General features: G+C 41.7%; 2 protein-coding genes across 3 annotated transcripts; one reads left to right on the top strand and one right to left on the bottom strand.

Annotated features, from left to right (window-relative positions):
- Positions 1 to 13,408: 13,408 nt before the first annotated feature.
- LOC116999634 (cytochrome P450 2H1-like) lies at positions 13,409 to 24,398 on the top strand. Its single transcript, XM_033066534.1, has 9 exons — positions 13,409 to 14,185; positions 15,153 to 15,315; positions 16,166 to 16,315; positions 18,073 to 18,233; positions 18,613 to 18,789; positions 19,216 to 19,357; positions 19,591 to 19,778; positions 20,237 to 20,378; positions 20,853 to 24,398. Exons 1-9 carry the CDS (start codon positions 14,009 to 14,011, stop codon positions 21,032 to 21,034), a joined length of 1,482 nt encoding a protein of 493 aa, XP_032922425.1. The 5' UTR covers positions 13,409 to 14,008; the 3' UTR covers positions 21,035 to 24,398.
- On the bottom strand, positions 24,268 to 27,890 carry BLOC1S2 (biogenesis of lysosomal organelles complex 1 subunit 2). 2 transcript variants are annotated; one of them, XM_033066533.2, is made up of 5 exons: positions 27,785 to 27,890; positions 26,879 to 26,995; positions 25,933 to 26,052; positions 25,333 to 25,437; positions 24,268 to 24,813 (listed from the first exon to the last, which is right to left on the bottom strand). In XM_033066533.2, the coding sequence occupies exons 1-5, from the start codon at positions 27,837 to 27,839 to the stop codon at positions 24,782 to 24,784; spliced, it is 429 nt and encodes a 142-aa protein (XP_032922424.1). In that variant the 5' UTR covers positions 27,840 to 27,890; the 3' UTR covers positions 24,268 to 24,781. The 2 variants fall into 2 exon arrangements, with proteins under 2 accessions (XP_032922424.1, XP_032922423.1); XM_033066532.2 differs by having other exon boundaries at positions 25,259 to 25,437; positions 27,785 to 27,879.
- Positions 27,891 to 27,942: the final 52 nt, after the last annotated feature.

Genomic DNA, 27,942 nt, shown 5'->3' on the forward strand with positions numbered 1-27,942 from the left:
TTTAACTTTAGATTTGCAGCGTTCAAAATCCAGTACTTGGTGATTAGGCTCAATCTCTAATTACGGAGGCTGAGTTAGTGTAGAATAGTTTGAGTTGGAAGAGACCTTGAGGATCATCTCCATCTGCCATGTTGGGTTCTATCATCCAGTGCTGGAAATATTTAACTTGTATTTAACCTAATCAGCATTTGCTCTAACATTAATTCAGGCTTCTGGGTACCTGCATAGAGCAGAATACAGCAGAGTTTTCTGGGGATCCTGGCCAGCCAGTTCTGTGGAGCTGTGCAAGATACAGCAGAGGAGGGCCTTAAACTCAGTGCAGTTGCCACAGTGTCAGCAGTGGGAATTAAATTGAGAGCTTCCTTTAATACAGGACACTGAAGAACCATTTCTTTCCCAGCTTGGTGCTTGTTTGTAGAGTTCTTCCTTCACTCTTCAGTACCTTGTCTGAGCATGAAGTGACTAATGCCATGTGCAAACTAACAGCTGTCATGTGTCAGTCCTCCCTCTCCCCTTGCTGCCTTTTCAGGATCCCTTTCAGAAATCCCCATAGGTGTGTTGGTCTTCCTGCAGGGCAGCAGAGCCTCTGAGTGCTTTTGTCTCTGCGGGAAGTGCAGCAGTGTAAGAGCCACCATCTCTGGGGGAGCTGAAGCGTTGGGTGGGTCTCACCTCATTTAAAGGGCTGTAGATGCTTTATAATGCAGTGTTCTTTGGTTACAGCCTGCTTCTCTCAGATGGATGCTTTGTTTCATTTCACCAATAAGCTGAGCCATACCATTGTCTCAAAGGTACTGCAGCCATGGCAGCAAGAGGAGCTCTATTTCTGCCCTCAGGCAGTATCACATACAGACTCCAACCTTTATTTTCTTTCTGGTTCTAGGGTCACATCTAGACAAGCTACATGACATAATGAGCCAGCACTCACTCACCTGTGAGGAAAATATTGTAGGGGTCATTGTCAAAGCTGGTTGGTAACTTTTCAGATCTGCCAACTTTATAAATATCTTTTTTGCATGCTCTAGAGAGAGGTGTCTGTGGCACTGTTTGCTGCCACTCATATCTACTAAGGGTTAGCAGCCATCAGTCTTCAACAGCAGTCAATAATCAGCATTAACCACTCTCCTAGCAATTGTAGGATAATCTGTCTGAGGACATGTTTACTGAAAAGCAGACATGCATGGTGGCAAAGCCAACCTGATGTGCTGATATTCAGGTGTTACAAAGTGTTTGGGTAAAGCTTTGAACAGTCTGGCTTTGTCTGGTGCTTGCTGAGCTTCAAATGGTAGAAAAGCTGTGTTTGGTCAGGCCTAAAACAAGCAGACCTGTTTTGCCTGACCCTGTGGAAACAACAGGTCAGAGGCAGAGTTCCTACCCTCCTGTGTTTATGGGGAGTATGTAAGTGTTGCCTGATTTCACTTGGCCACTGCATTTGACCCAATGTAAACACACCCATTAACAGGCTTCATAGTGGACTGCAGAAAATCAGATGCGATTTTGGCATGAATAAAAATGGTTTGTTACATTTTAACCTAAAAGCAATGGATTTACACCACTGGAATCCTACTTAAGCCTGGGTTGTATCAGTATATTCAAGCTGTTTCAGCAGCAGCATTTCACAGCAGGTTTTTCTTGTTTGGGGAATAAAAGGCCATCTGGAAGCCTTCTCCTTCCCAGGAACTGAAACATTATTTTTCTGGCATCATTAGATCTCAAAGGCTAATGAGCACTACATGATTTAAAGGGAGGGTACTGGTATTTCTGTCTGCATAGATGGAAGTGAGTAGAAACAATCAATAAGCATGGCCAAGATTTAGTTATGTTTCTTCTCCCTTTGTTTTACAGGGCCAACTTGACAGCAAAGATATGAATAGTTCTCTTAAAGCATGCATGAGAAATGTTTATGGAAAAAAAAATTATTAACAGTACTTGTGTCTCAAAAGGAAATCAACAGATGTAGTAATAGAGGGATGCAGGAGGCTTTGCTAAATATGTGTACTGGAAGCAGAGGGTCTGAAGAGAGCAGTGACAGAGCAGGTTTGAGATGCATTTGGGTGACCCACAGAAGGGTCTGAGGCTTTGCTGAAGTAATGGATCATATTCAGATGAAAAAATTGATGGAAGCAGCTAATGGCAAAATGTCTTTCCATAAGGTTTTTGGGAGTTATACAGGTGGAGATCCAGAAAGTAAGTTTGGGAATAAGCTAGGAGCTTACCCACAGTCTGGGTGAGTTCTGAATGAAGGCTCTTAGCTCTATGTGAAAAATCTCCCAGAACAGGTGTTACCAATCATGAAAAGGGAATCTGTGCTTCAGCATTTGACCCAGTGCATGGAAAACTGCCAAAGGAGACTCAGTGGGACTGACCACACGTGATGGGTAAACACTAAGAATTCAAGGCTTTATAAACACTGACATTTTGTGAAATCAGTTCCTGAAACACCTCAGTAATTATGTGAATCCTAGTATCATAGAATATCCTGGGTTGTCAGGAACCCACAAGGCTCACTGAGTCCAAGTCCTGGCCCTGCATAGGACAGCACCATGGATCACACCACCTGCATGGGAACGTTGTCCAGTTGATTCCTGAATAATATACAAATACAAGAATAATAAAATATAATATAAAAACAAGAATAAAAGGTGTCACAAGCAGGTTTCTGTCTGAAGGCTTCAGTTGCTTTCAAAAACATGCAGTGCAACCTCACTGCATGGGCTAAACTTCCCTGTTCACCTTTCCTTCACCTTTGGCAGAACATGCTGTGCTGGAAATGGGAGCACCACAGAGAGGAGGAGGGAGCTTGTCCTCTTAGTGAGATACTGCTCTGAACATGTTACTGGGGAGGCTTTTGCAAGAATTGTGTACGACTTGGCACTGATAGAGAGTTAAACAGACTCCATTTAAAAATCTGAAGACTGATAAAGAGCCATGAGGCATAAATTAAGAGCAACTTTTTGTACACCTATATCAGCATATGTCAACGTACACCTTTATACATATATGAAGAGAAACAGACTTACTGATATGTTTGCCTGTCTGTTTCTTCAGGCAACTTCAAGAAAAGTGATTCACATAATATACTCCCAATGAAGCACGAAAGCAGTGTTGAGTGAAAGAGTGCTTTGGTTTGGTTTCATACCATTTTATCTCTTTTAAAACTTTATCTGTCTTATCCATAGAATCACTTAAATGCTGCAGTCAAAATCATGTCAAGAGCCAGTAGCTAAAGAGAGAAAAATTCAAGTAAGGAGGGCTGGTGATTGATTTATCATCACTGACAACTTCTGAACTCAGTCTGGCTGAATCTTGAAAGATTATGTTGGCAGTCTAAGAAACAAAAATTCATTGCTTTGTAGAGATGGTCAAGTCAAACTGCATTAGTTTATGGTTTCATCATTTAGAAATGCACGTTTTAACAGAAGTACCCAGTTTAGAAGAGTCAGGAGAATAAGGAAAAATCCTTGCACAACTGGAAAAAATGTAATGTGTGCAGTTATATATCTGCAGTTTTCTGTGATACTTCTTTATGGTTTTGTTTATTGGTTTTGGTCTTGTTTGATCTGCCGAAGTTCATCTGTCTTTTGGCCTTCATGATAAATGTTTTCACTGTGAGTAAATTCACTGGGAAAAAAGTGTACGTAAAACCAAGTTTCCTGTTAGTAACATGCGTGTTAAAAGTGATGAATGACATTTTCACATCAAATCGTGGGCCAATAGCATTTTACAATATATTTTGGATGCATTTTTGGTTTTCCAAATCTTGGGCCACTTAAAGCTGGAAAATGTCACTTGTTTGTTCCTAATGCAAAGTTAAATCACCACACTCTTACACTTTTTACCCTTCAGTCATTCACATGACTAATGCAGTAAATGCAGCTTCTTTTTCATTGCAAGGAATGTAATTCTCCAGTCCTTCCTTTAAAGTTGGCTGGCTTTCACCAAGGTTTTTGAAGGAGGAACTTGGCTCTTTATTGCCATAGCAGGTAAGATTCAAATCCTGTCCTTTTTTTCATAAATATGACAGCATCTTGCCAGTAACAGTGTTGGTTTTCAGGCTCTGAAAATGACTCACAACTGCTTGTGTGAGCTGTTGTCACGCAGATTGAGCCATATGACCAAGATGGCCTTTCACACGCCACAGTATGAGAACATAGTGGCAGTATGAGAAATCCTGCCCTGCTTCCCGTGCTGGTGAGGGCAGCAGGAGATTTGTGAGAGCTGTGCCAGCGCTCTGTGTCCCCAGGGCAGTGCCTGTGGCCTGACTTCCCACAAGTGGAGCACTGGCGGGGATGACTGTGCATCCAGACTTGGAGGGGAGATAAGAGAGGGCAGATGTGATGCAGCTGTGGAGAGTTTTGACTTTCAAGGGTCTGGATGTGAGCCAGTGAAGAAAATCAGAGAGAAATACCTGACACAAGTATGACGTGAATCCTGATACAAATCACATGCCTTTAATGCTGTGGGTCTTCTGTGTGTTGTCACTGCTGTTGTCCTGCAGTCCTGGAACCCAGCCTGTTTCAGATGGAGAGTACTTTGGCTTGGAAGCAGCTTTGTGCCTGTGTTTAGCTGGTCTGATGTGCTCTGGGAGGTCACCAGGAAGGCTGAGAAAAAGAAACTCTTTCTTCATAGCAAAATGATGAGATCAGAATTTTCTAGAGTGTTCTATGATAGATTTATGAAATGAGAGTCACAGTGGCCAGGACCTCTCAAATTCCAGGTGTGGGTCCTTGTGGAGGATGGGAAGGAGTGCTGGAATTCTTGGAGGGGTAGTCACGGGGCAGGCACATCCCTGGGGGAAATACCACAGGGTGAGAGGAACCTGTGCACAACTCCTTCCATCTGGGACAGGGCACCTGAAGCAAAGAGGGAAGGATGCTGAGGGGGCTCAGAGCACAAGCTTTGAGAGTGGGAATGGTCATGGCATAGCTCAGGATCACACAGGAAGGAGTTGAGACAAGTGTCATGAGAGAGGAGTGAAACTGAAGCACTGCCCAAAGCTGAGCAGCAAGAGAAGCTGAAACACCAGAAGCGGAGCAGCCCCACAGGGATGCAAAGGAGAGCTCTGGAGAACTGTTGGGGCCTCCAAGGGGCCTTGCAGGGTTGTGGGGACTGCCCTGGCTCTGGACTCTGAAGTAATCAGATGTTCTTGTCACTGGTGCCCTCTGCTGCTGCTTAACTGTGTTAATTTTTTAGAAACATTTCTAGTTCTTTACCAACACTGTTAATATTTACCACCTGGTAAACAGAGTGCCCTGGCATCTCACTGCGGGAGTTTTAAGGGAGTATGTGTAAGCATGGAGATAGGATTTTCCTCCTTGTAGAGTTCTACTTCTGGGAGCACTAAAGTCCCACTTCTTTGCATCTCAGCAATTTGTGCAGTTGTCCCTAGTGATCCCTGCTGGTCTGCTTTCCTCTGGAATCAGCACTGAGCTCAGATTCAGATTTTCCAGGAGCTTATGTTTTCACCTGGACATGTCTGACATTCCCTGCTACAGTGATTTTTCTAGTTTTAATCACACAGTCATGGCTTTACATGACTGACTGCTGTTGACTTTGTCCCTCACTCAGTGAGTATCAGTATAAAAACACTGAGTCATTTTGTGCTGACACCATTCCCATGCCTTGGGTGGGTATAGCATTTTTTCTTGATGAATAGTCAATAGGTTCCATTATCATAAAATAGAGATCTTAAAATATGTTGATGACATTTGCTGAAGCTGTCCAACACTTCATCCAGTTACAACCACATAAAAGACTCTCCTCCTCTCTCAGCCACAGCAGGAACACCAGGGTAGCAGTTTCTGGAGCGAGGTGGTACAAGGAGACCCCCAGATGGTAAAGGCAGTCCCACAGCAGCAGTGTGGCTGTGAGGTACCAGTGTGGGGCTTTTGGGGCTGCCACAAGCTCTGTGACTGCAGGAGTGCTCTCAGGCACATCATGTCACCAAGCAGTCAGTCCCTAAGCTCTGTCTCTACCTGCATCTCCGGAATTCTGCAACTGAAATCTTCTACCACTTTCTTTGTGCATCTTTTGATAGAAACAAGTAGATAAGCATTAGTGTGTGTGATGGCAGAAACAAGAGATTATAGAAAACATCAAGTTTAAATTTGCTTATTTTATAAAGTCTGTGTTTGTGCAGACCCTTTGCAAAAAGAATGGTCAGAGCAGAGCAGGAAGAGAAAGGTTAATTATCTTATCTCTGAAAGCAGAGATGGAAACCTCAGAAAAGGAATATTCATTGCCTAACTTCACAGCAGAAGGATTTTCAGCTTGTTATCAATGGGCTTTCTCTATACTTATTTAACTTTCATAATCATATCAGAACTGGATCATAGCTTTTCCTTTCCCAGGACCCTGCCAGGCCAAGGTTGAAAATCAGTTATCATATTCTAGAGAGGTGTTTTTGAAGATGATGAAGGCATTATTGGATAATTCTGCTCTTACTCATTCCCATGTTAATGCAAAGTGTTTCTTCTGAATTGAATTTTTGGCATATCTATATCAGTGTGTTGGAGTCCCTTCTCATACAGAGATTTTCTTAGATTTATTACCTGGTGTCAGCATTTGTCATTTCTTGAGCTGGGGTCCCAGACAAGAAGGTACAAGAGGATCCTTCTAGGGAGACAGAGGAGTGAGATTTAGCTTTGGAGCCTTCCTGCTGCTGGGTCCCTCCCTGAGCAGGGAAATCACCCTGTAGCTGAACTCTTTGCATGAAGGGTTTCCTGGTAGGGGTTGCTGTGTGTGCTTTCCAAGGAGCAGTGGAGAGAGGAGGATCCCTTCAGCCATATTTGCCATTGGTTTTATGGGACCCTGATTCTCCACAAGCTTCTGGCAATGTTTCAGACCCTGGCAATCCCCCTCAAGTCCAGCTGTTGGCAAGAAACAATGTTCTTCGCTCCCAGCAAAACAAGTGGGAAGAGCTGGTTTATGAATTTGAACATAAATAGGAGCCCACCTGCTGTCAGGGAGACTGGATGGCATAGTAATGCTGCCATTAAAAAAAAGATGGAAAACTCTAAGGTGTTGGACCTCTGCAAATCCCTGATTCATTGCCTATGAAAATTCCAGCATGGCTAGTACCAGCCAGGAGAGGGCACTGGGATTTCAGAACACTTCGGGCTGAGCACTTTGCACAGTTGAACAGCAACAGGATAGATATACTTTCTCCTGCATTATCCTATTCTGATCAGAAATTATTAACAAACCAGCCAAGCAGCAGAAAATGCTAATTTCTCAAAATAAGATAGTACCAGTTAACAAATATTCTCCCAAGCATGGTTTGGTTTGCTTTGTTTTGGGAGTGTTGGGGGTATTGTTTGTTTTGTTTTGGGTTGGTGGTTGTTTTTTGGGGGATGGTTTTTTTTTTTTTTTCCTGTAGGGCACCTACGAGCCTTTCAGTGGTCTGTTGCTAATGACACTGTTTCCAGACCCTGTTCCACACTATTTCTCTTCTGGCAAGGAGAACACATCAGTGATGGGCAGGAACCTAGCCACTACCTATAAACAACCCTTGCAGCCATACTGCAAGGATTTTGGTTTTGTTCGCCTTTAAATAGCACTTTTAATGTTAATATATCAGTACATGACCTTTGGGAATGAAAATAGGCAATTTTCTTTGGTGAAACATAATTGTGATAACAAACAGTTGGTTTGTGGAGGGCTTGAGTGTGTGTGTGTGTCACTGTGTGTTCATTTGGGGATTTTTTTCAGAATTTCTTGGTGGATTTTGATGAAAACTGGACTAAAAAAACCAGTATTTAGTTCCTCGTGAAGAGATAAAATTCTGTCCCCCCACTTCATCAACTCTGTCATTATGTGAATACCATCCTAAACTGTACAGCAACACGTAGCTGGAAATGCATGTGGAAGTGTAAGAAGAGCCAGCCACCTACCCTGGGCCACACCAGCGTTCTGTCCATGCCAATGACTGTCTGACAGTAGCTGGGAATGCATGAGATGTGAATGTGTGTGGTACACATTCTGGCTGCTTGCAATATACTGTGTTGACAGTCACAGAGTCCCAAAGGTGCCATTTGGGAGAGAGGACAGGGCTTTCCTCACCCCTCCAGGCACAGCCCCCCTGGATGGGGACAAGGACAAGACTGAGTGAGGGGCTGTAGTGAGAGCTCAGCTGTGTAACTCTTGATGGGATTAATTGGTTTGTTCATGAGAATAAGGGTGTAATTCTTCAGTTGAACAGGAGACGGAGTTGTTTTGCATTAGATGAGAATCAGCCTAAAAGGAGAAATTGCTGTCTGACATGCTCATTTTAGGAGCAGCCTGTAACTTGGAAGTCTGGATCTCAGGTGTTAAAACACCTGTGCAGACATCTAGTTCCTTGGGACACAAGATGATCACTCTCTTGGTATAATTGCTCTGTCAATGAGTATATGACTTTCAGCACGAGCTCTGAATGAACATCACCCAAGTTTGTCCAAATTTCTGTAGCTGATCTGCAGGGTGTGCATGTCCCAGTGCTGCAGGCTCAGCTGTGTCAGATATGGTCCATATGCCCTCCCTCCACTGGTGCAACCACATTGCACCTGGACATTTGTCATGACATTGCCATCAATGAGGCAAATAATGTGCCTGGTCAGAGAGCTGGAAAGGAAGAGGATCCACAGAGCACCCAAGGAATTTGTACATTTGCAGCACCTCACCTTCTCTAGCACAAAACTTGCTTGGCAGCCATCTGGAGAAATCACTTTGTTTATCCATGGCAGTGTGAACTCCTCCCTGGACTTGGGATAAGCCAGCCAGCAGTAGGAAAGCAGTGGAGGAATGTCCCATTGATTGTGGAGCCTGTTATTTAGTTTTTTGAGGTATAAGAGAAGGCTCATATATTTTTTCCCCTTGGAAGGTTGAGAGGAAAAAGGAGAGAGGTGAGAGAAGCAGCATATAAAGAAAGGGATTAATATTACCTTTTTGATTTCCCACCCCCTCGAATTTACTTAACCCAGCCCACAGACTGATGATTTTCTGCCCCAATAGCCTTTTTCCCCCTAGGTAGCAGTCTGCAAACGATATTCAATTGGGCCCATGGAAAGAAGAATTACTCTGCCTTCAGAACAGACAGAAATCTCTCATAAGAATCAATTCAGTATTCAGGCTAGGGCAAGTCTCTTCATTTCATAAAAAGAGGGTGACAATGTTCTTTTTTTCCTTTCTCACTTTTTTCCTTTTTTAAGGTCGAAACATTTCTAGGAGGCCTTTTCCATCACATGATCTACAGGTATCCCCAGGTATTTACACCTGGATCAAATAATAAATAATAATCTATCCTTAGTCTGATGAGTCAATGTACCTTATGTGAAAGGTGCAATGAAAAAGGTCATGGAACACTAAAAGAGGTCATGAAAGTTCATTTTCAGCCAAATCTCGTTACAAAGTCTGATGTTGGAACGCTTCAGGTTGTGCCTGGATTAACTGAGTTCATTAAGAAACATTTTACCAACTTATTTGCACTGATAAATCAAATATCCTTCCTGCCAAGTCCTTGTGAAATATTAGATAAACTGTGCAATGGGTTTTGGTTGGGTTTTTTTGTTTGCTTTTAGCAGCTGTCATCTTTTTTCAGTGTCATCTGAGCTGTTGAATACTAAGAGAATGTATTCTGCAGTACCACATGTGGATCATTCTGCATTTTTTGCCATAGCACTACTGAGAGGGTTACTTCAATTAATAACTTTACCTGAAAGTCATAAAGAAAGAAGAAAGAGGTACATACCCAGACATTTTATTTTCTTTTTCCTGACAATTTTTCATTGAAATATCATATACTTCACACTTCTTAAGTGGGAAGAATAAATCATAGTTAATGTTCTCTTCTTTCACTATTTCAAAAAAATGAAAAAAGATAGGAGACATCTTTCATGTTTATGTGAGAGAATGCACTAGGCATCACCATTTCCGGAGGAGGTGATATGTGTAGGAGAAAGTGGTATTTGGGAAGTGGGGGAGAGCCACTTTCACACATGAGGGAGACAGGGATGACACCTGAAGCAGGATAGTCTTTACCTTTTTACCCTTCTTACCCAGTGATTCCATGCATGAAACCTGTAGTGAGGGAGGACTGGAAGAGCTTGTTGAATGCTGGAATGAGACAACAGAATCCATCCCTGAATCCAGACCGGAGAGAATGTTCCCTGTGGGTTCTGAACCAATCACTATAAATTATTAAATGGAACTCAAATACAATAATTAGCTTAGAAAATCTCACTTCACCATGAAGAAGTCATATATTTTTTTTAATCAAGTGAACTCTGCTTTTGGCTCATTGACTAGTTTGTCTTTTATGTTAACTTTCAAGCCATTGCTGCTTGTGTCCCACCAGGAAAACAGAATCTGTTCATCCGCTACCCAGACACTGCTTCTGAGATCATGCAAGTTCAAGCAGGCAACAAATGGTGCAGTGGACCTTGTATCCCACAGCACCACTACACACTCACCAGTTTGGCACTGACTTCTACGAGAAAGGTCCCTCCCAGGCAGTGCTCTCCAAGCTGTCCTGGGCTTTCTGCATTTCTCTGGGACTGTCATATAGTAAGCATGCTTCTCTTGCTTTCCTGCGTCTTCTGGCTCAGCTCTTCTTTCTCAAGTTATTCTACATCTCTTTGCTTACCAATTTGAGTAGGGAAACATGATTTTCACTTTTACTGCTTGTAATTTGGCAATTTGTTTTAGGAGAAAAGCCCAACTGGCAGATATCAATACTGGTAAACTTGGAGTTAAAATGTTGCTAGTTTCTTTTCTTCATTAAAAAACTAACCTCACAACAATAAGAAAATATGTAAATCCATCAATGGGAACTGCTCTGGCAGATGAGGCTGATGAGATTAGCCAATGGTGTGTTCTCCTGAAGACATTTGTATTGTATTGCACTAGGGACCCCTCAAGTGGTGCTGTGGAAGTTTCTGTAGCCTGACTCTACACACAGCCAACAGGGAGATGGTGTCAGCAAGGAGAGGATTCCTCCTCCACCAGCATCCTCCTGCTAGAATGGCCCAGCACTGGCTGTGCCACTGTGCTGGGGACACTTCTTGGGGCTCTTTTGTTTCTTTGATTTCCTCCTTTATCTTCTCAAGCCACTCTGCTACCTCTGTGCTTCAGTCTCAGGCAGGACTGAAATGCATGATGAGGGCATGCATTTTATCACTTGGTGTCAGCATCAGTTACTGTTTTTTGTGTGTGTGTTTTAAGCACATTGTTTATCATCTGTTTCCCTCATCATCTGTTTCATATCATGAAGTGTTACAAAGGTTTTGTTACTTGATGATTATTGAATTCTTCTTGAATTTTAAATTATTTGGTGAGTTTTTCTGTTATCATTTTTCTTTATGATATGCACAGTTTTCAGAGCATACAAACTACCAGTGAATCATTTGCTGCCATGTAATTTTTTGTGATGATGATAGGCAATTTTCTGAAGTTGCAGAATGCTTCTAGTTAAGGTCCTAGCTGGAGTTTGAGCAGATCTGTGCTTAAATCTTGTTTGTCCCACAAACAAGAGGCACGGTGGGCACTCTGCTCCATGAGGACGGTGTTACAGCTGGGACAGCTGGGGTGTTGTCCCTTTGCTTCTCTATCTCCCAGAGCACAGACCTTTTGGATGACCTGCTGTACAGCACAGTGGTCCTGCAGCTGGTCAGGAGGAGCTCATCTGCTCCTGCTGAGAGCAGCACTCTCAGGAACTCTGCTAAGCCAACACCCTCTTTGAAACTGGCAACCTTCACTTGTCCCTCTCTTTACCATGTGTAGCACCTGACTGACTTTTCCCATTTCCTGACTCCTTTTTTCCCTGACTTGGGGAAGTGCCTGTCCTTTCTTTATGTTGACCACAGTCTAGAACTAAGCACCTTTACAGAGGGATGCTGGGGTATCGCAGCAATGCAGCAATTTGCTGCTGGTGGAGCCACAGTACAGGTCAGGAAAGGCTGTTATCAGCATCGTTTCCTCGCCCTTCTGATTACTAAAAAGCAGTTTGCCATGTATTGCAAATGGCTGATGAACTTCATCGACCTCATTCTTTTTCAGCTGAGTTATGTTTGGGGTCTAGTGAGTTCATACATAAATATTTAACCAAGTTTTTTGAACTAACTGGTCAAATGTGATGTCTGTGATCTGAAAACAAATTATGTGGTTTGTATCTTATCTCTAGTACAACACGTAGCATTTTACAAATATGGGTGTTACACAAATTGTTGAATACTGAAGATATCACTGAACCTTAATACTTGCTGACCATGGCAGATCTTCTGTCAGATTGCTGCCAGAAATAAGGCAGAGGGGAATGCTGTATTTTCTACATGGCTCTAAGGAAAGTCCTGTCTGAAAGTAGTAAAAATATAGTAGCTAAGATATTGCTATTCACAGTAGAACAGGTAAGATGATTTCCACAGGCTACTCTGCCAACTTGCTGTCCTGGTTTTGGATGGGTAGGGTAAATTTTCTCCATAGTAGCTGGTATGGGACCATGTTTTGGATCTGTGCTGGGAACAGTGTTAATAGTTCAGGCATGATTTAATAATTGTTGAGCAGTTCTTGCACAGCCTCAAGATCTCTTCTAATTCTCCTACCACCAGTCAGCAAATAGGTTGGGGTAGCAGAAGTTATGAGGAGACACATCTTGGACAGCTGATCCCAAGTGTTCAAAGGGATGTTTCATACCATGTGGCAACATGCTCAATGCATAAGCTAGAGAGAAATAGGCTGGGGGCCACTGCTCAGCAGGGACGGGGCATCAACTGGTTGGTAGCGAGCAATTATTTTTATTTTCCATTACTTGTCTTTCTTGGGCTTCATTTTATAATTGCCTCCTCATAATCAAAATTTATTTTAATTATTAAAATGTTCTTAAGTCAACAAATGAGTTTTCTCACTTACAGTGTTCCAGTTCTCTGCCCCTCTATCCTGCTGGAGAGGGAGGGTGAGAACGTGGCTGTGTGGTGCTCAGTTGTCAATTGGAATTAAACCATATCAATGAAAATGTTTGATGAAATGTCACATTTTCATGTAAGGACATAAGAACCTAAGGATGGGTGTGCTGGAACATGACAATTGTCCAAGCAGCCCAGAATTCTGTCCAACTCTAACAGTAGCTTAAAAGTTAACTCCCAAGGAACAGAAGAAAACCAAGCATGGCTACCACACAGGAATATTCTTTTAGACTGCCCCAGTCTCCAGTGATTCCTGAGCTATCAGTGGTATCTTTATGATTGAGTACCCTCAATGGATTTTGCTCCCATTAATTGGCCTGGTTACATTTTGGACACATAGACCTTGAAAAATGGTGTTCCACAGCCCACGAGTATGGTGTGTGAAAAGCCACCTCCTTTGGCTTATTTGAAAATATAGAAAGAAACAAATACCAAAAGTTGCTACATTTATTTGTGCCTGGATGCCAAGGAATAGACACTGTCTAATAGTCTGTACCCAGCTTTCCACTGTGCAAACTCTAGATTTCTCTCTAACAGGATGAGGGACCAACTTGAAAGAACAGAAATTATAAAATTTCCTGGTCAAGATAAAGATAGTTAAACAAAGAGAAGGAAAAAAATAAATGATACAAAGAATCACCACCAGAAGAGCAATATCATGTTTCTTTCTTATTACACAGAGACTTCCTAAAGTAATGAAACCTATTTCTTTTTATTTCTCTGATTTTTTTTTTTTTTTAATTCCACTAATACTTTCATTCCCCTTCTTAAGCTACAGTTTTTACCATCTTCTGATCTCCACACATCTTCTCATCCCTTGATTATTTGTTTCCCCAGGGCTTTACTGGGTTTTAATTACCTCTGCTTTAGGACTATTACACAACTCACAAAACTTTAGTAACATCCATTCTCATCATGAACAGATTAATAAGTAAACTCATATATCAACAGAAATGATAAGGCATTATTGGCTAATTTCAACCATGTGCTTTGGCACCACAGCATATAAATAAGCATGGATTTACAGGTCCAGCATCAGGCTTTTCTCACACTTGACTGTCCTTCCTCAGCCCACCATGGAGGTCCTGGGAGGGACCACTATTTTCTTGCTGGTATGCATCTCGTGCCTTCTATTTGCCACATGGAGAAGCAGATCTCGAAAAGGGAAGGAGCCTCCTGGTCCCACTGCATTGCCCCTTATTGGAAACCTGCTCCAGATAAACCCATGGAATTTGCCTGAAAGCATAAAAGAGGTAAAGGACTGTCTTATTTTTTTGTATGTTGTCTTCATGGTGTATAAAACAAAGTCTGTTTCCGCGGGTCACAGCTAAATTCACAAGCTTAATTTGCACTGACCAAATGTTACATTCAAACAGAAACAAAAGGTTTCCCAGATTTACATGCTTGTTAAGTTTACATATCCCAATAATCTATTGCATTTCTAAGTCTATATAGTACAGGTATGTGTGTGTGTATATATATGTGTTTGTCTATACATTATAAGTCAATCTATGTATTTGCAATGACCATAGAGAAATGAGTTCTGTGCTGACCTCACAATTTGTACCACAGTACTACAATTTGCAGTGGATTTGCAATCAAGGCACTGATCCTGTTGCAGTGTAATAGTCCTGGGCTCAATTCCTCACCATGCTGGCAGCACAGCCTGGCCCTTTTTGGCGGGAGAACCCAGCTCCATTTTGCTGTCTCTGCTCCTTAGCACATAGTAGCAAGCGCAGAAATTGAAGTAAAAACATTTGGAGGTGAATTGTGCTGTCAATTCCGTCCCCTGACTGACGTCACCTATGTGGCAAAAATACCCCTTTGAGAGACAGTTTCGCTGTTTGTGGTCAAAAACCCTTTAGGCGTTTGCTTCCACATTGTGTATTTAACTGATTTTAGAGCTCATGTAAATTGTTATCCACCATGCCCTGCACAAAGGCATTCTGAAATGTTTTGCCAGCCCTGTGAAGGGCTATTTTATTTTCTCAGATTTGGACTCGAGATTCACCAATTCCATTCATATTCCCTATTTCTTGTAGGATTCCCTCTTCCCTTGTCTGGAACTCATGATTAAAAGATCTCTGCACTGTTGTTAATCAGTGTCATGTCTCAATAGTGCTGGGACAATGACACATCACCCCTCAGACTTCTTTGCCACAAACAAGACATGATTATCATTCGTGTTGTCATGTTGCTCTGTGCTCACCTTTCCTACAGCTCAGTGAGAAGTATGGTCCTGTCTTCACGCTGCATTTGGGCCCACAAAAGGTTGTGGTGCTGTACGGCTATGATGTTGTAAAAGAAGCTCTGGTTGATCAAGGAGATGACTTCAGTGGAAGAGGCACTCTACCGCTGATTAAAAAACTCTTCCAAGGCACAGGTACGTCCTTAGTAATGCCAGCATGCAAAACAGATGTGTTCAGAACTTCAGAAACACAGCTGGGAGGGCAGTGCAGGGGGGAATGGTAGATTTTGTTTACTACTTTTATGCATTAGCATAAAATAAATTAGCAATTAAAGGCAAATAATCCTGTTCATTACTTGGACCCTGGAGTAAACTGGTCCCCTGGAGAACTGTTTAAGGTCTCAGGATGGCTTCACTGAGTGCCTTTTTATTTCCAGTGTGCTTCAAGCTCTGGCTAAAATTTTGTACATTAAATGTGTCTCTAAGGTCTTACATTCATTCTCCCATTTCTGAAAATACTCTGAATATACACATCTAAGGAACAGCAAAAGGAAAGACCACAGCACAACAAAGATAAAATAATATAGGCTGACCCAGTAAGGGACATAGTCCAGATTAGGTCCTGAGATTATTCACCATGTCAGTCCAAGGTATGGCATTTATAGTACACAGTCCATGGTATTACATATATAGTGCAGTTCCAATGATATTGTCAATAATGATACGCTCTACAAAGGCGCACAGCAGAACATTTGAGTGGCTTTGTCAGTGTAAAGGCCTTGTGCCCAAGAGCAATTCAGCGTTACTTCCTACTTACTTCCTAACAGTTTTTCTTATCCTGGGAATAAAGTCAGTTTTATTCAAGTGCCGTGGCAGATGGATCAAATTTGTCACCTTCAGAATTGCAGAGAAGTTATGGTTTTGGGCAGATAGCAATTGCAGTGTAACTCCACAGAGAAGTGTCTTTGTGCGCTAAGTGAAATTCCCATTAAAGGGAAAAAAAACCTGTTTAATCTCACAGATCTATTTTTCCTCCCTGTGTCAGGCATTGTGACCAGCAATGGGGAGACCTGGAGGCAGCTGAGACGATTTGCACTCACCACCCTGCGGGATTTTGGGATGGGGAAAAAGGGCATTGAGGAGCGAATCCAGGAGGAAGCTCATTTTCTGCTGGAGAGGCTCAAAAACACACATGGTATGATAAGGACTTTGTGCCTGCTGAGACATTGTGCATACTTGCAGTGACACAATGAGGGGTGTAGGGCTGCTTCACAAAATCTATGACCCAAGGAGCCTGCGTATGGCTGCTGCTTCTGCTCCCTGCTTCTGTAGGCAAAGTTATCAGTCCTGGCAGTGCATCAATCAAAGGCACTGTGACAGTATGGAGGGTAAAAGTAGGAGAGGCTTGGAAAGCACATTTTAACCTATTCTGCTTGAGGAACAAGACAGGAAGTGGCAAAAGGAATGGCTTTGCCACAGAGCCAAGGGTTTGATGGAATTCAGCCATAGACACAGTGTTGGATGCTGTCAGGTAACCAAGTACACTCTTCTACACCTTGTCTCCTGCAGCTCATGTAAAGAGATCTTGAAGAAGTATGTGACCAGAGAATTTATTTGCAGATATTTGGGGTTGAGTCCAGTCCATCTGAATGCTAGACAATACATCCCAGTATTGGAGGGGCTGCCCAATGGGAACGAGGGATACAAGTTGCTTCTGAGGGAAGGGTAGAAGGGTATAAGATTTCAACCTGTAGATGTGTGTTCTGGTGGTATATAAGTCAGTGTTACTTAAGTGTATCCCCTGAGAGTGGGACTGTACCAACCTGAACCCCAGACTTCCATTTCATTGCCAGCCCTCAGTGGGTGCCTATTCTGCAAGGGGGAAAAGCAGATGGATCTAAAATAATGATTAAGCATCACTGTTTTCAATGAGCACTAGAAAATTCAGTCTGGCTTCTCAGATAAACATTAATTTTATAAATCAGAGAAAACACTCTCACTTTCATTGCTTTTATCTTTTGACTATCACAGTAATATTATATTTCTTATGCCCTTATGCAAGCCTCTGACTCTGGCTTACCTTGTTACAGAATGTTTTATTGTGTACTAAGAGGTTTTACAAGCAAGATATATACAAGCAAGAAGTATAAATCCATTATTTACCCTTAATGCAATTAAGAAATAGCTATGATTAGTGCCTTCTACACTCAGCATTAATATACTCACCCCCTCTGAAACATCTGCTGAGTCTTCAATGGCCACGAAGTCACCAGTCAGGCAGACAATTGGTGCTATTGCTCCTTGGAATAGTTTGCTACCAAGCTGACATCTTCTCACTCTGTGGTTTTCTTTCAGGATTTTATACCTTTACATGTTATTGTTTCTCATTTTGAAACCTTGAGATGCACCCCATCACTGTCTGTAATTATAGCTTTCCTTTGTTTCTTGGGTCTAATCTTGCTTTTTGCTTACACCGTAATTCTCTTCATAAGTTACGCAGCTGTGCTATCAAAACCAGACTTTGATCACAGACATTTGAACCCCAAGGAGGGGGTTGTATAACAGAGGCTATGCTAATAAAGTTAATAAGGATAGTGCAATAACTTATAGATGTGGTTAAGGCAAAGTCCCCATGGTTTCATTGGGATGTTGTGGGAATGTTTAGGCTGTTTCTAATAAACAGTCTATAAGACAGATAGGCATGTGCTATCTGAAGAGGAACTAAGGCACTCAGACCAGCGTTCTGCTGAGAACAAGACAGAAGAGATACTTAAACCATTATAAGAATGAAATTGCTTCAAGAGAAGAATAAATTGGATAAGCCCTTCACCATCCTTTTAAAGAAGTGCAAAATTCTGGATGTCCAGAGAATGTGAAACTGTCATGTGGTGTCAGAGCAGGGGATGATCTATGAAATACTGAAAGCAAGTATTTTTTTGGTGGTTGTTGCAGAGCGACCCCTCAACCCTAGCAGTTTCATAATCCATGCTGTTTCCAACATCATCTGCTCCATCGTGTTTGGGGACCGGTTTGACTACCAGGACAAGAAATTTCTAGATATAATTGATTGGATTGAGGAAAACAACAGGCTCCAGGCCTCTATACAAACACAGGTGTGTGTGGTTTCATTTAATGCATTTGTTTGCTATTATAACGTTTTATTAAGGGGTATTTATTCATGTTATTAGTTTTTATTTGCAGTGGGTTTTCCTAAATTTGAAAAAAATTTTGGAAGTGAAAAAGGCGGTAAAACAAAATCCTGCTGTTTTTTCCTTGTGGAAATTCCAATGTATGTCCAAAGGCTATCATTGAAAAAGTTGCTCAAATCCTTGAACGTAGTGAAGCCATAAAGTAAATGGCCATAAAATCCTGAAGAAAGATCTACTGTTCCAAAACAGTTCAACTCCCCAATTTTCATAGTTACGATCGGGGAAACATTTTATTTTATCCACATTAATAATAACGTGCTTTTTCATCCCTTTATTTTTGCAGTTCTATAATTTCTTCCCAACTCTCATGGATTATTTACCTGGACCTCATCAAACACTGATTAAAAATTTTGAAAAAGTTGATAAATTTACAACAGATATCGTAATGGAACACCAAAAAACCCTGGATCCCTCATGTCCTCGAGATTTTATTGATTCTTTTCTTAATAAAATGGAACAGGTACTGTAAGAGTAGAGATTTATTGGATTATATGAAAATCACTGCTTGAATCACTTCTTTTTACTTGTAATGGGGCATTAGGTTTTTGCAAATACAGAGGGGAACTTGCTGTTCTTGACACATTGACTTCATTTTATCGTCTCAATTTTCTTATCAAGGATTTTTAAACAGAATTAACAGCATGAGACAAAATGATGAAAGTTGAAGACCAATCTGGTTAATATAATTCAATGCTCCTTCCATATTAAAAAAGGTTCACAATATTATTCAGTAAACCTACCATAAATGTTGGTGTTCTGGAGAGTGTAATATTTTCGAAAGAATATTAGATGTGTTCATAAACCTACATTATGGGTACAGGATTTTTCTTTTTAAGCATACTTCTTCACTTTGTGGTTCAACACCTTCTGCAAAATCTTCCTGCAGGAGAAAGGGAATGATGACTCAAAATTCACCATTGAGACCTTGAGCAGGACCACACTCGACTTGTTCCTTGCAGGAACAGGGACCACAAGCATCACATTGAGATTTGCAATTCTGATTCTCCATAAATATCCAGAGATAGTAGGTAATGGAAATAAATAATTTAAAACTTTTTAATAGGTTGTGGGATCAGGAAATATGGTTTGCAGTGGGGAAATGTGTATAAACCTTAGTAGTCTTCAGGGATGCAGATGTTAGTAGTAAGTATATTCATATCTTCCTGGTGTGCTAAAGGCAAATCTTGTTCTAAATATGGAAAGAGGTTTAGGTAAACAGATGGGGGACTTGTTCATTCAACATTTACTGATTTCTTAACAGAGAAAATGCAAAAGGAGATTGATTCCGTGATTGGCCGAGACCGGAGCCCCCGCATGTCAGATCGGAGCCAGATGCCCTTTACAGATGCTGTGATCCATGAAGTCCAGAGATACATTGATTTCCTTCCTATTAACGTCCCACATTCTGTGATCAGAGACACCAAGTTCAGAGACTATTTTATCCCCAAGGTCTGTTCCACTGTGTCTGAGAAAAGTCGTAATCTCTTGAAAACAATTATTAGTTTGACTCTTTATATTTTATTTATTTTCAAAGATATTGAAATGTGATGCTGAATTGAATTTTTAAGGGGATTCTGTAAGTTATTGAGTCCAACCCCTTCTATTAGAAAAAAAAGAATAAAATACTTTTTCATCCTCTGTATGAAGAGGGAGATATTTCTATTTATTTTTCACATCAATGTAAGTTGTAATTTATTTGGAAGCAATATTAAGTACTCTAAACAGACTCACTATTAAAATTCACTAAAAAAAAATCTTTGCTATACTAATGGCATATATTTTCACGCATTGAATGTTCATTTAAAACTGGTTAAACTTTGACTACCCTTCTGTTTAGCTCTGGGAACTTCTTAGTGCCTCCTTGTTTTAACATATCTCCACTGCACCTTTCTTTTTTGTTAATTCAGGACACTATAATATTCCCTATGCTGAGTTCTGTCCTACATGATAGCAAGGAATTTCCAAACCCAGAAAAATTTGACCCAGGACATTTCTTGAATGCAGACGGTACCTTTAAAAAGAGTGACCACTTCCTGCCATTTTCTACAGGTAAGACCTCTTGCTATTTCAGATCCTGGACCATCCTCTTCTGAAATCTCTCTGATTTCATGGCTCCATCACCACTGTTTGTACAGAGACATCAGGTGACATCTGCTAGAGTCACTTCTGGGCAGCTCTACCTCCTGCTCTAGAGTTCCAGTTGACTTCCTTTTTTAGTAAACATAAAACCTTCTCCAATGCCTTCTACAAGATGTGTATGAAATGAGACTCAGCCATGCAACTTGTCTCTCAAACCATCAAACAGCAGCAGAACATGAGCAACCAGAGACTTCAAAGTGCCTTCACACATTGAGGGCTCTCATTGTTCTAGACCTTTACTTCCTAGTTTAATTCATGCTTCCCCAAAACACTGCAGTGCTGCCTGTGCATACTGAGATGTCTGAACTTTCATGGAATTGTGGGTAAAATCAGTTATCAACAAAATACTCCACAGTCACCTCTTTCCTTTTTTTTTGCTTGTAGGAAAACGCGTCTGTGCAGGAGAAGGTCTGGCCCGGATGGAGATATTCATATTTTTGACATCCATCCTGCAGAACTTTACTTTGAAGCCTACTGTAGATCACAAAGACATTGACATTAGCCCAATAATCACCAGTCTGGCAAATATGCCCCGAGACTATGAGATCTCTTTTGTTCCACGCTAGCCAAGTGAAGAGAGTTTGCAGCTCCCAAACTCATGAGTGCTCTGGTTGAATGACAGCCATTCCCCAATCTGCTGAGAATTAAACACTCAGACCATTTGGTAGATACTTTATGGAGAGAAGAGTGCTTAGAAAATAAAATAGTTTGGTGCTTTTATAATCACCACAGCCAGCTCTTAACAGAGTAGGCAATCACACAGGGAAAGACACAGCTCCCTGTGCAAAATTACAAATTCTTTTCTGCATCTACCTCACCCAGCTCAGGTTCCTGTCTGGCTCCTGCCATGCCAGGCTGTCTTCACTAGTTCTCTGAGAGCCCTGCTGCTGCTGTCCCTATCACCTGAGGGCTTCCAGCAAGAACAGATGCTTGTACTTCAGGGTTTTTACAAACTCTGCTTGAAGTACCTCTCTTTGTACTTTCAGTTTGTTTTTAATCTATTTGTAAAGGCAAACATAAAACAATGAGGGGGTTTTTTTTGCTAGATAATGATCATCTATTGTATTCTTGCCCCAATACTTACTGTCTACTGTGGTGGAGATAGAGTTTATCAATGACTGGGCAGATGGGTCATCCTGTGTGTGATTACAATGAGGTTATGTGAAATTACAATTTATACTGCAAAATAAAAAAGTAGTACACTGAATTGTTGTTTTTCTGATATCCCAGAATATCTTTTAGTGAAAAAACAGTGTCCACAAAGCTTATAATCCAAAATCTCTTTCAAGTGCTGTACACATCTGACTGCTTCATTTCACTCACTTACATGAAATGTAGTATGGCTTGAAGAATGAGCTGGCTAATGACCTGTAAATGTCCATTCCCAATATGGGATAAAGCTGCACTGACCCCACGGGATCTATCAGAACCCCAGCTGTGGTTACAGAGATGTTCATCGGGGGAAAAAGGAAAAATTAAGTAATACCAAGATCCCCACAGTGCCTTTTCCTAGATGAATGCCAGCTTGCATCTTCCCAATATTTTATGAAGTACATAAAGATGACTACAGCAATGTAACAATCAGGAAAAAAATCATAAATAGAGTTTATATGACTTTCCAAGCATGTATGAACAGATCAATGGCTGGTATTTCTTGTCTCAATCACATTCCCATCAATGTATAATATAGAGTGATTACAGTGAAGACAGAGAGCTGAAGTGGGAAAAGACAGAACTGTAGTATTACCACAATGCCATTAACTATTTATGTGAAACAGACAGAACTTGTCTTCTTTCAAAGATTAATAAGCTAGATATACTACACATTACTAGCATGGCATTGCAGAGGCAAAAAGCCACAGAAGTAAGTCCTCTCACCAGATAAAAAGAAGAAAGCACTGTACTTCCTCTAGCTGTGCCATGACTAAAATAGCAAAAACAAATGAGGGAGCAGCTTTCTTGTTCCAGTTATCTTCCTCCATGCTGAAAAGTCAAGGAGGCAGCCAATGCACATCTGCAAAACAGCTTTAGCACCTGGAGACTCCACTATGGTACAAAGTGGGCTTTGGGATTAGAGAAGGGCTAAAGCCATGTACCCTGATTCTGAAGACTGTGGAAATCTCCACAAAGTACTGCTCTGAAATTTGAATGACTTCAGAATAACCTGTTAAGAGTGGCTGTGCAGAACTGTCTTAAGATGCTGGAAAAAAAGAACTCTCCTTTGGAACTGAACTCATCTGCTTCTGTATTTGCCAGGGTGATGTCCATCCCCTGGTTTGCAGTTGCAGTCCAAGCCATCAAGAACTACTTCAGCTCCAAAGTGGTTTACAGATCACCCCCTGAACTCTCATTTATCAGCCTTCCCTTTTCTGTTTTCCTCCTGTTCCTCCCTTTAAGAACTCACTCTTTTCTTAGTTTATTTTCTACCAGAAAATGCTGCAAAGAACTGTGAGATTTAATCTCCTTCTGTAGCTCCTCTGGAATTCTCCAAGTGAAACATCTGAGCAGTAACCAAGTCGTGGTTTTGCTTCTGGACTGACTATACATTTCCCCAGTACAATGTTTACACACACCTATGTGTCTTCTGTGGTGCTACTTTCCAAGGACCTGCCATCCTTGACATGATTTGGATTCTACCAGTGATACAGAGATCCCTCAGGCAGGGAGGGTAGTAGTTACTGAGAGACACAACTGGAAACATAGCTGTCAGCCTAACTGGCTGACATTGTCACACAGCCCTCCAGCCAGCCAGGAAGCCCATCTCTAAAATTTCCTCTCAGAAAGAAAGTCAGCTGAGGGACAAGCCCCATCTCTCATTTTTGCTTCCTGGAGGTGGAATACTCAAGAGTTTGTGAAGGAACTCACTATTTCTTACCTTTCTTACCTGAAAACAGTAAGCACTTGGTGACAGTGCATGGCTAGGAGGATTTCCATCAGAGTCCCTGGAGGTTTTTATCCTTGTAGTTTTAAAATGGCACTGTATTTTGTATACAGAAAAGCAACTCTTTCAACAGGAACAGGACATGACCCGTACTGTGCCTTTCCTGCAGGATCTGTTTTCCCTGCTGACACATCAGCGCCTCCCTCTGTCCCTCTGCAGTCCTGCCAGAAAAGCTACTTCTGTTTCAAACCTAGGACTTTCAAAGTGATGGTGAAAGCTCTCAACAGTAATCTATTTCACTCTAATTTTTAAAGAGCACGAGGGAAAAGTGTCCATGCTGACTCATCAGTGGCTGTACGCAGCCTGACAGCACGGTGATCTTTATCACACTGGCACCTGACTAGACATTCTTTTAAACACTTGAAGTTTGAACCATTTCTTTCCTGCGCATCAGTACTTGTACTGTCTTCAACTGCAACTCATTCAAAAGCCAGCTTGAATTACTTAAGGTGAATAGGTACAGAAAACGTATCCTTGGAGCAGGAGGAATATCTGTTCAGTACAAAGTGCTTTGCCAAATCAGAAATCTGAAACATAGTTAACCTACCAGAGAAGCAGATTGTTGTGCTAGGTATGCCCCTTCAAAAACTACCAGATCAAAATTCACTGCTAAAGTAGAGACAAGGTCTGCTGAGTTAACTAAGCATGGAATAAAGTAGTACGTCTTGAAACTTCACCAGAGGTCCAGACAGTTGAAGAACATAATTGCAGGAATACTTGATACAGAATTTAAAACATGTTCTCTTCTATCATCCCAAGTAGCTTAAAGGCATTTGTCTTTATTAACAGACCCCTTTGAAAAAAATAAAAATAACAGCTTGTGCAATCTTTGCAATAGAATTTGAGATTCCAGAGAAATAAATGCAGCAAGTTTATTGTAAATTTGTACTTTGTCTCTCTATTTCAAACAGATAAAAGGGGATACCAAAATGAAGTGCTTTCAATACCCCACCCATGAAGTCTAAAGTTCCAGGTATCTTCCCAAAACAGAGCACAATGAGGGAAAAATTGAAGTTTATGTCGCACTGCTTCTAAGGGAAAATGTCTTTACAGATTATTATTATTATTATTTCCCTAGAGCGAGTATTTCATGTGGAAAATAGGACTGACACACATATAGCCAATATCGACATGATTTAAGGAAGAGCTTCTACTTTTCACTGCAGAACTGAGGATCAGTACCTCTTTAGAAGAGGAAAATATTATTCAGCCTTAAGTCTGAATTCAGCCTACTGTATTCAGCAGCTGGAAAAAGTTCCCAGTCTCCATGTTAGCTGAACCAAATCCTTGTCAACATACAGAATTGCTGTTGTACAAAACCAGAGATCAGTCTGATTCACTGCCCAACTCCAGCTTATAGACTGTTGTACTTTCATCGTTTCTCCAGTTTTTTGTACTTGGCTTCTGCAGAAGGAAAAATAGTATTTTAGTACTGGGTAGATAAAAGCTTTGCATCCTACAAGCTAATTTACTGTATTGTTCAGGATCCTTTCATTCTAATGCATTTAGGCAAATAGAATTGTACAGTAATTTTTTTTAAGAACCTGGTTCTTAAGTCAGACAATACTAATTTAAGCCAAGAGGGCTTGGGTGCCTGGTGGAACATTATGAATCCCTCAATTTGCAAGGTCAAACATCAGTCTTTAAAATATAAGTCAGTGCATACCATAAAAAATAAATCAAGCCTCACTAGTAAGTAACAGTTTAACAATACCTGTACTAGTCCACCATAATATAACTCATCACATGAATCTTTTCCCAATGCTTATCACTTCACACACAATGTTTGTGCTCAAAAGCAGCACAGGCAACTCTGCAGCTCAGATTTGTTAAACAAAACAGAGTTTACCTTCTTTCTTTCTTTTTAAATCTCCATGCAAGGCACTATGTTGCTAGGTCTTAACAGTGGAGGACGATAGTTACCAAGTTTTTTGGAATATGCATCCAATTTATAAGCTGCCTGCTCCAGAGCTGCGACCTGTTCCTCAATTAGGTTTATCTGTTCCAGATATGGCTGAAGATCAGCATCTTAAAAAAGCATAAAATTTTATCATCAGTTCTCAGTAATACACTTCCAAGAAACAGCTCACACTTGAAACACAAGAATTTCTTATTACATTCTTCAGATAGGAGAGTTCAAAAGGTCCCCTTTCCAGTCCCAAAATTAAGTGGTCACTCTAACAGCCATGTTCCAGGGAAATATGAAATGTTTAAGAGTACTGTGTAGTCTCTAACACAAAGTAACAAGAGAACATGAATTAAAAGAAGTGTTATTTCTATCAGATCCAGAATGTGGGGTAAACCAGGACACAAATTCAGATGTATTTTCTCTTACAGTAGTCTACAGAGTCTAAAGCTGTTAAGAAACAGACAAGGTTGGCATTGCATAGTAGCACATCTATTATACCAGTGAGTTTTCTTTCCTTCAGCACTAATGCACTGTGAACCTTCTGACTCGAAGATGCTTTATTTCCCAAATAAGTGCACCATTCATTATACCCCTACTTTATTTGGTGTACTTACATTTTTGGTTTAAATCCTTCAGATTTCTACTGATGTTTATAGCAATATCTTTCATTTCTAAGTACTTCAAGCTAGTCAGCTTATTCATGTTTTCCAAGAGTTTGTAGTCTTCACTGGTGGCTTTAAAAAAAAGTAAAGTTTATTTTAATTAAAGGTGATGTGGCTTGAATTGTGTGCAGACTCTTCAAGAGGACAAGAGATTTCAAACCAACAGCCAAATGAAACACAAGAGTTCAGATGGCAATACAGGTTATTAGTACACACGCTACAAAAACATCACATTTTGTGAATTGCAAAAATCAATTGCACTGATTCACTTCTAAACTTTTATTGAGAAAAATTTACTGAGTCCTCATATTTCTACTCTTAATTCTGTCAATCAGACACTTATGTTTACAAAACTGATAGCACAAATCCAGACTGGTAATCTGTATCATATATCCTTCAAGTCAGTGCAAGTCAGTAGTGCTGTGGAGTGCTTTCAAAATTAGGGCCCATGCAATGCATTAACCTGGTGAGCAGTTTACTTTCCTCCAGGTAATTTTGCACAGCAGTTTATTCTAAAGCATAAATGTTGGAAAACATGTATGATCCTTGCACTCAGGGAAAAAAAACTCCACTCTCTGTAGTGCATCCCGCTTACTCTGTCTTAATCCAGACTGTTTTTTTTTAGATTGTACAAACTTCTTCAAGACAAAAAAGAATTACTTTAAGCTGTTGATATCACAATGAATTGTTCTGGAAAAATATTTGTGCTATTCTGGGACTTTGTTAAAATAATATAACTAATCTCAGTGTTGTTAGCAGCCTAGCAATCTGCCAAATTTGGACTGGGGACTGCCAGTCTTACCAGATGTGATCTAAATAGTTACAGCTATCCAACAGATTTCTTTGAGACAAAGTGAAAAGAAAGAAGAACTTGCAGGTCAGCATTGCAATGCCTTACCTGTCAGTTCACCGGTCAAGTAAGTGGCCATTTTGCTGAACATGTCTTTGCAGAGTTCATTGATGTCTGCCTCCGCTGGCTCCTTAGCTTCCTCTGCAGTTTCAATAGCAGGATCCTCTGCTCAGGGTAAAGACATTACAGAGTTAAGATAAACTATAGCAAATCCAGAAACACAAGAGAAAGATTAAATGGTCGCATTCTTTTTCCCTCTTCAAGCTGCCTACCACTACTTTCCATGTAAGTTTTCGTCTTTACACTAAGGGGTAACAAACCATGGCAGCTTCTTGGAAGTAGCACCAACATTATTTCCAAATAATACTTTAGGGAGCGTTCAAGAGACAAGCCCCCGGCCTGAAGCACTGACAAATATTAGCCCCCTCTTGTGCTTAGCCAGCAAAGCAATTTGGGGAGAACTTCCGAGTGGCTGTGCACGGTGCTGCTGTTTATTTCTAGTCACTGACTCGGAACAGAAGCACAGCTGCCCACAACATACGGGCTACGACAGATCCCCACGGGCGGGGAGCGGCAATGGCTGCTTTTCTTCCCCAAACCCGTTTCTACCACAACGTGCCCTTATTCGGCCCCTCCCCGGAGCAGTCGGGCAGCTCTTCCCCAAGCCGACAGGCCGCTCTTTCCCCTGCCGGCAGCGTTTGCCGGTTCGCACATGAAGGCTGCCCGAGGCCCGCGGTTCCCTCCCACCTCAGCGGCGGCACGGGCAGGACCCGGCGGGCCCCGGGGCAGCAGCGACAGCGGCAGCAGGAGCACGGCCCGGCCCGGCCCAGCCCAGCCCAGCCCTGCCCGGCCCGGCCAGGCCGCGGGCTCGCCGGCAGCTCCTGCCCGCGCCCAGCCCCGCGCCCAGCCCCGCACCGCGGCCCCGGCCCGTGCCCCGGCCCTCCGGCCCCGTACGCCTGGCGGGCTGCGCGCCGGCCTCGGGCGGCCCCTCCTCTGCCGCGGCCGCCATGGGCACGGAGCCGCTCCTCAGCCCGGAACCGCCTCCTCCGGGCCGCACCAGCCCCGGGCCCGCCCCGCGCCCGGCGCAGGGAGGAGCCCCCGGAGCTCCCGCC

Source organism: Catharus ustulatus, chromosome 8, assembly GCF_009819885.2.
Source record: "Catharus ustulatus isolate bCatUst1 chromosome 8, bCatUst1.pri.v2, whole genome shotgun sequence".
NCBI lineage: Eukaryota > Metazoa > Chordata > Aves > Passeriformes > Turdidae > Catharus > Catharus ustulatus.

Bases quoted from the DNA above. Each gene is read 5' to 3' on its own strand.
- LOC116999634 (XM_033066534.1), top strand. From the start codon at position 14,009: ATGGAGGTCCTGGGAGGGACCACTATTTTCTTGCTGGTATGCATCTCG. The intron at 15,316-16,165 runs GTACGTCCTTAG...TCCCTGTGTCAG, and splicing joins AAAACTCTTCCAAGGCACAG to GCATTGTGACCAGCAATGGG. The intron at 16,316-18,072 runs GTATGATAAGGA...TGGTTGTTGCAG, and splicing joins GAGGCTCAAAAACACACATG to AGCGACCCCTCAACCCTAGC.
- BLOC1S2 (XM_033066532.2), bottom strand. From the start codon at position 27,839: ATGGCGGCCGCGGCAGAGGAGGGGCCGCCCGAGGCCGGCGCGCAGCCC. The intron at 26,053-26,878 runs GTAAGGCATTGC...TTTTTTTTAAAG, and splicing joins CTTGACCGGTGAACTGACAG to CCACCAGTGAAGACTACAAA. The intron at 25,438-25,932 runs GTAAGTACACCA...TGCTTTTTTAAG, and splicing joins GAAGGATTTAAACCAAAAAT to ATGCTGATCTTCAGCCATAT.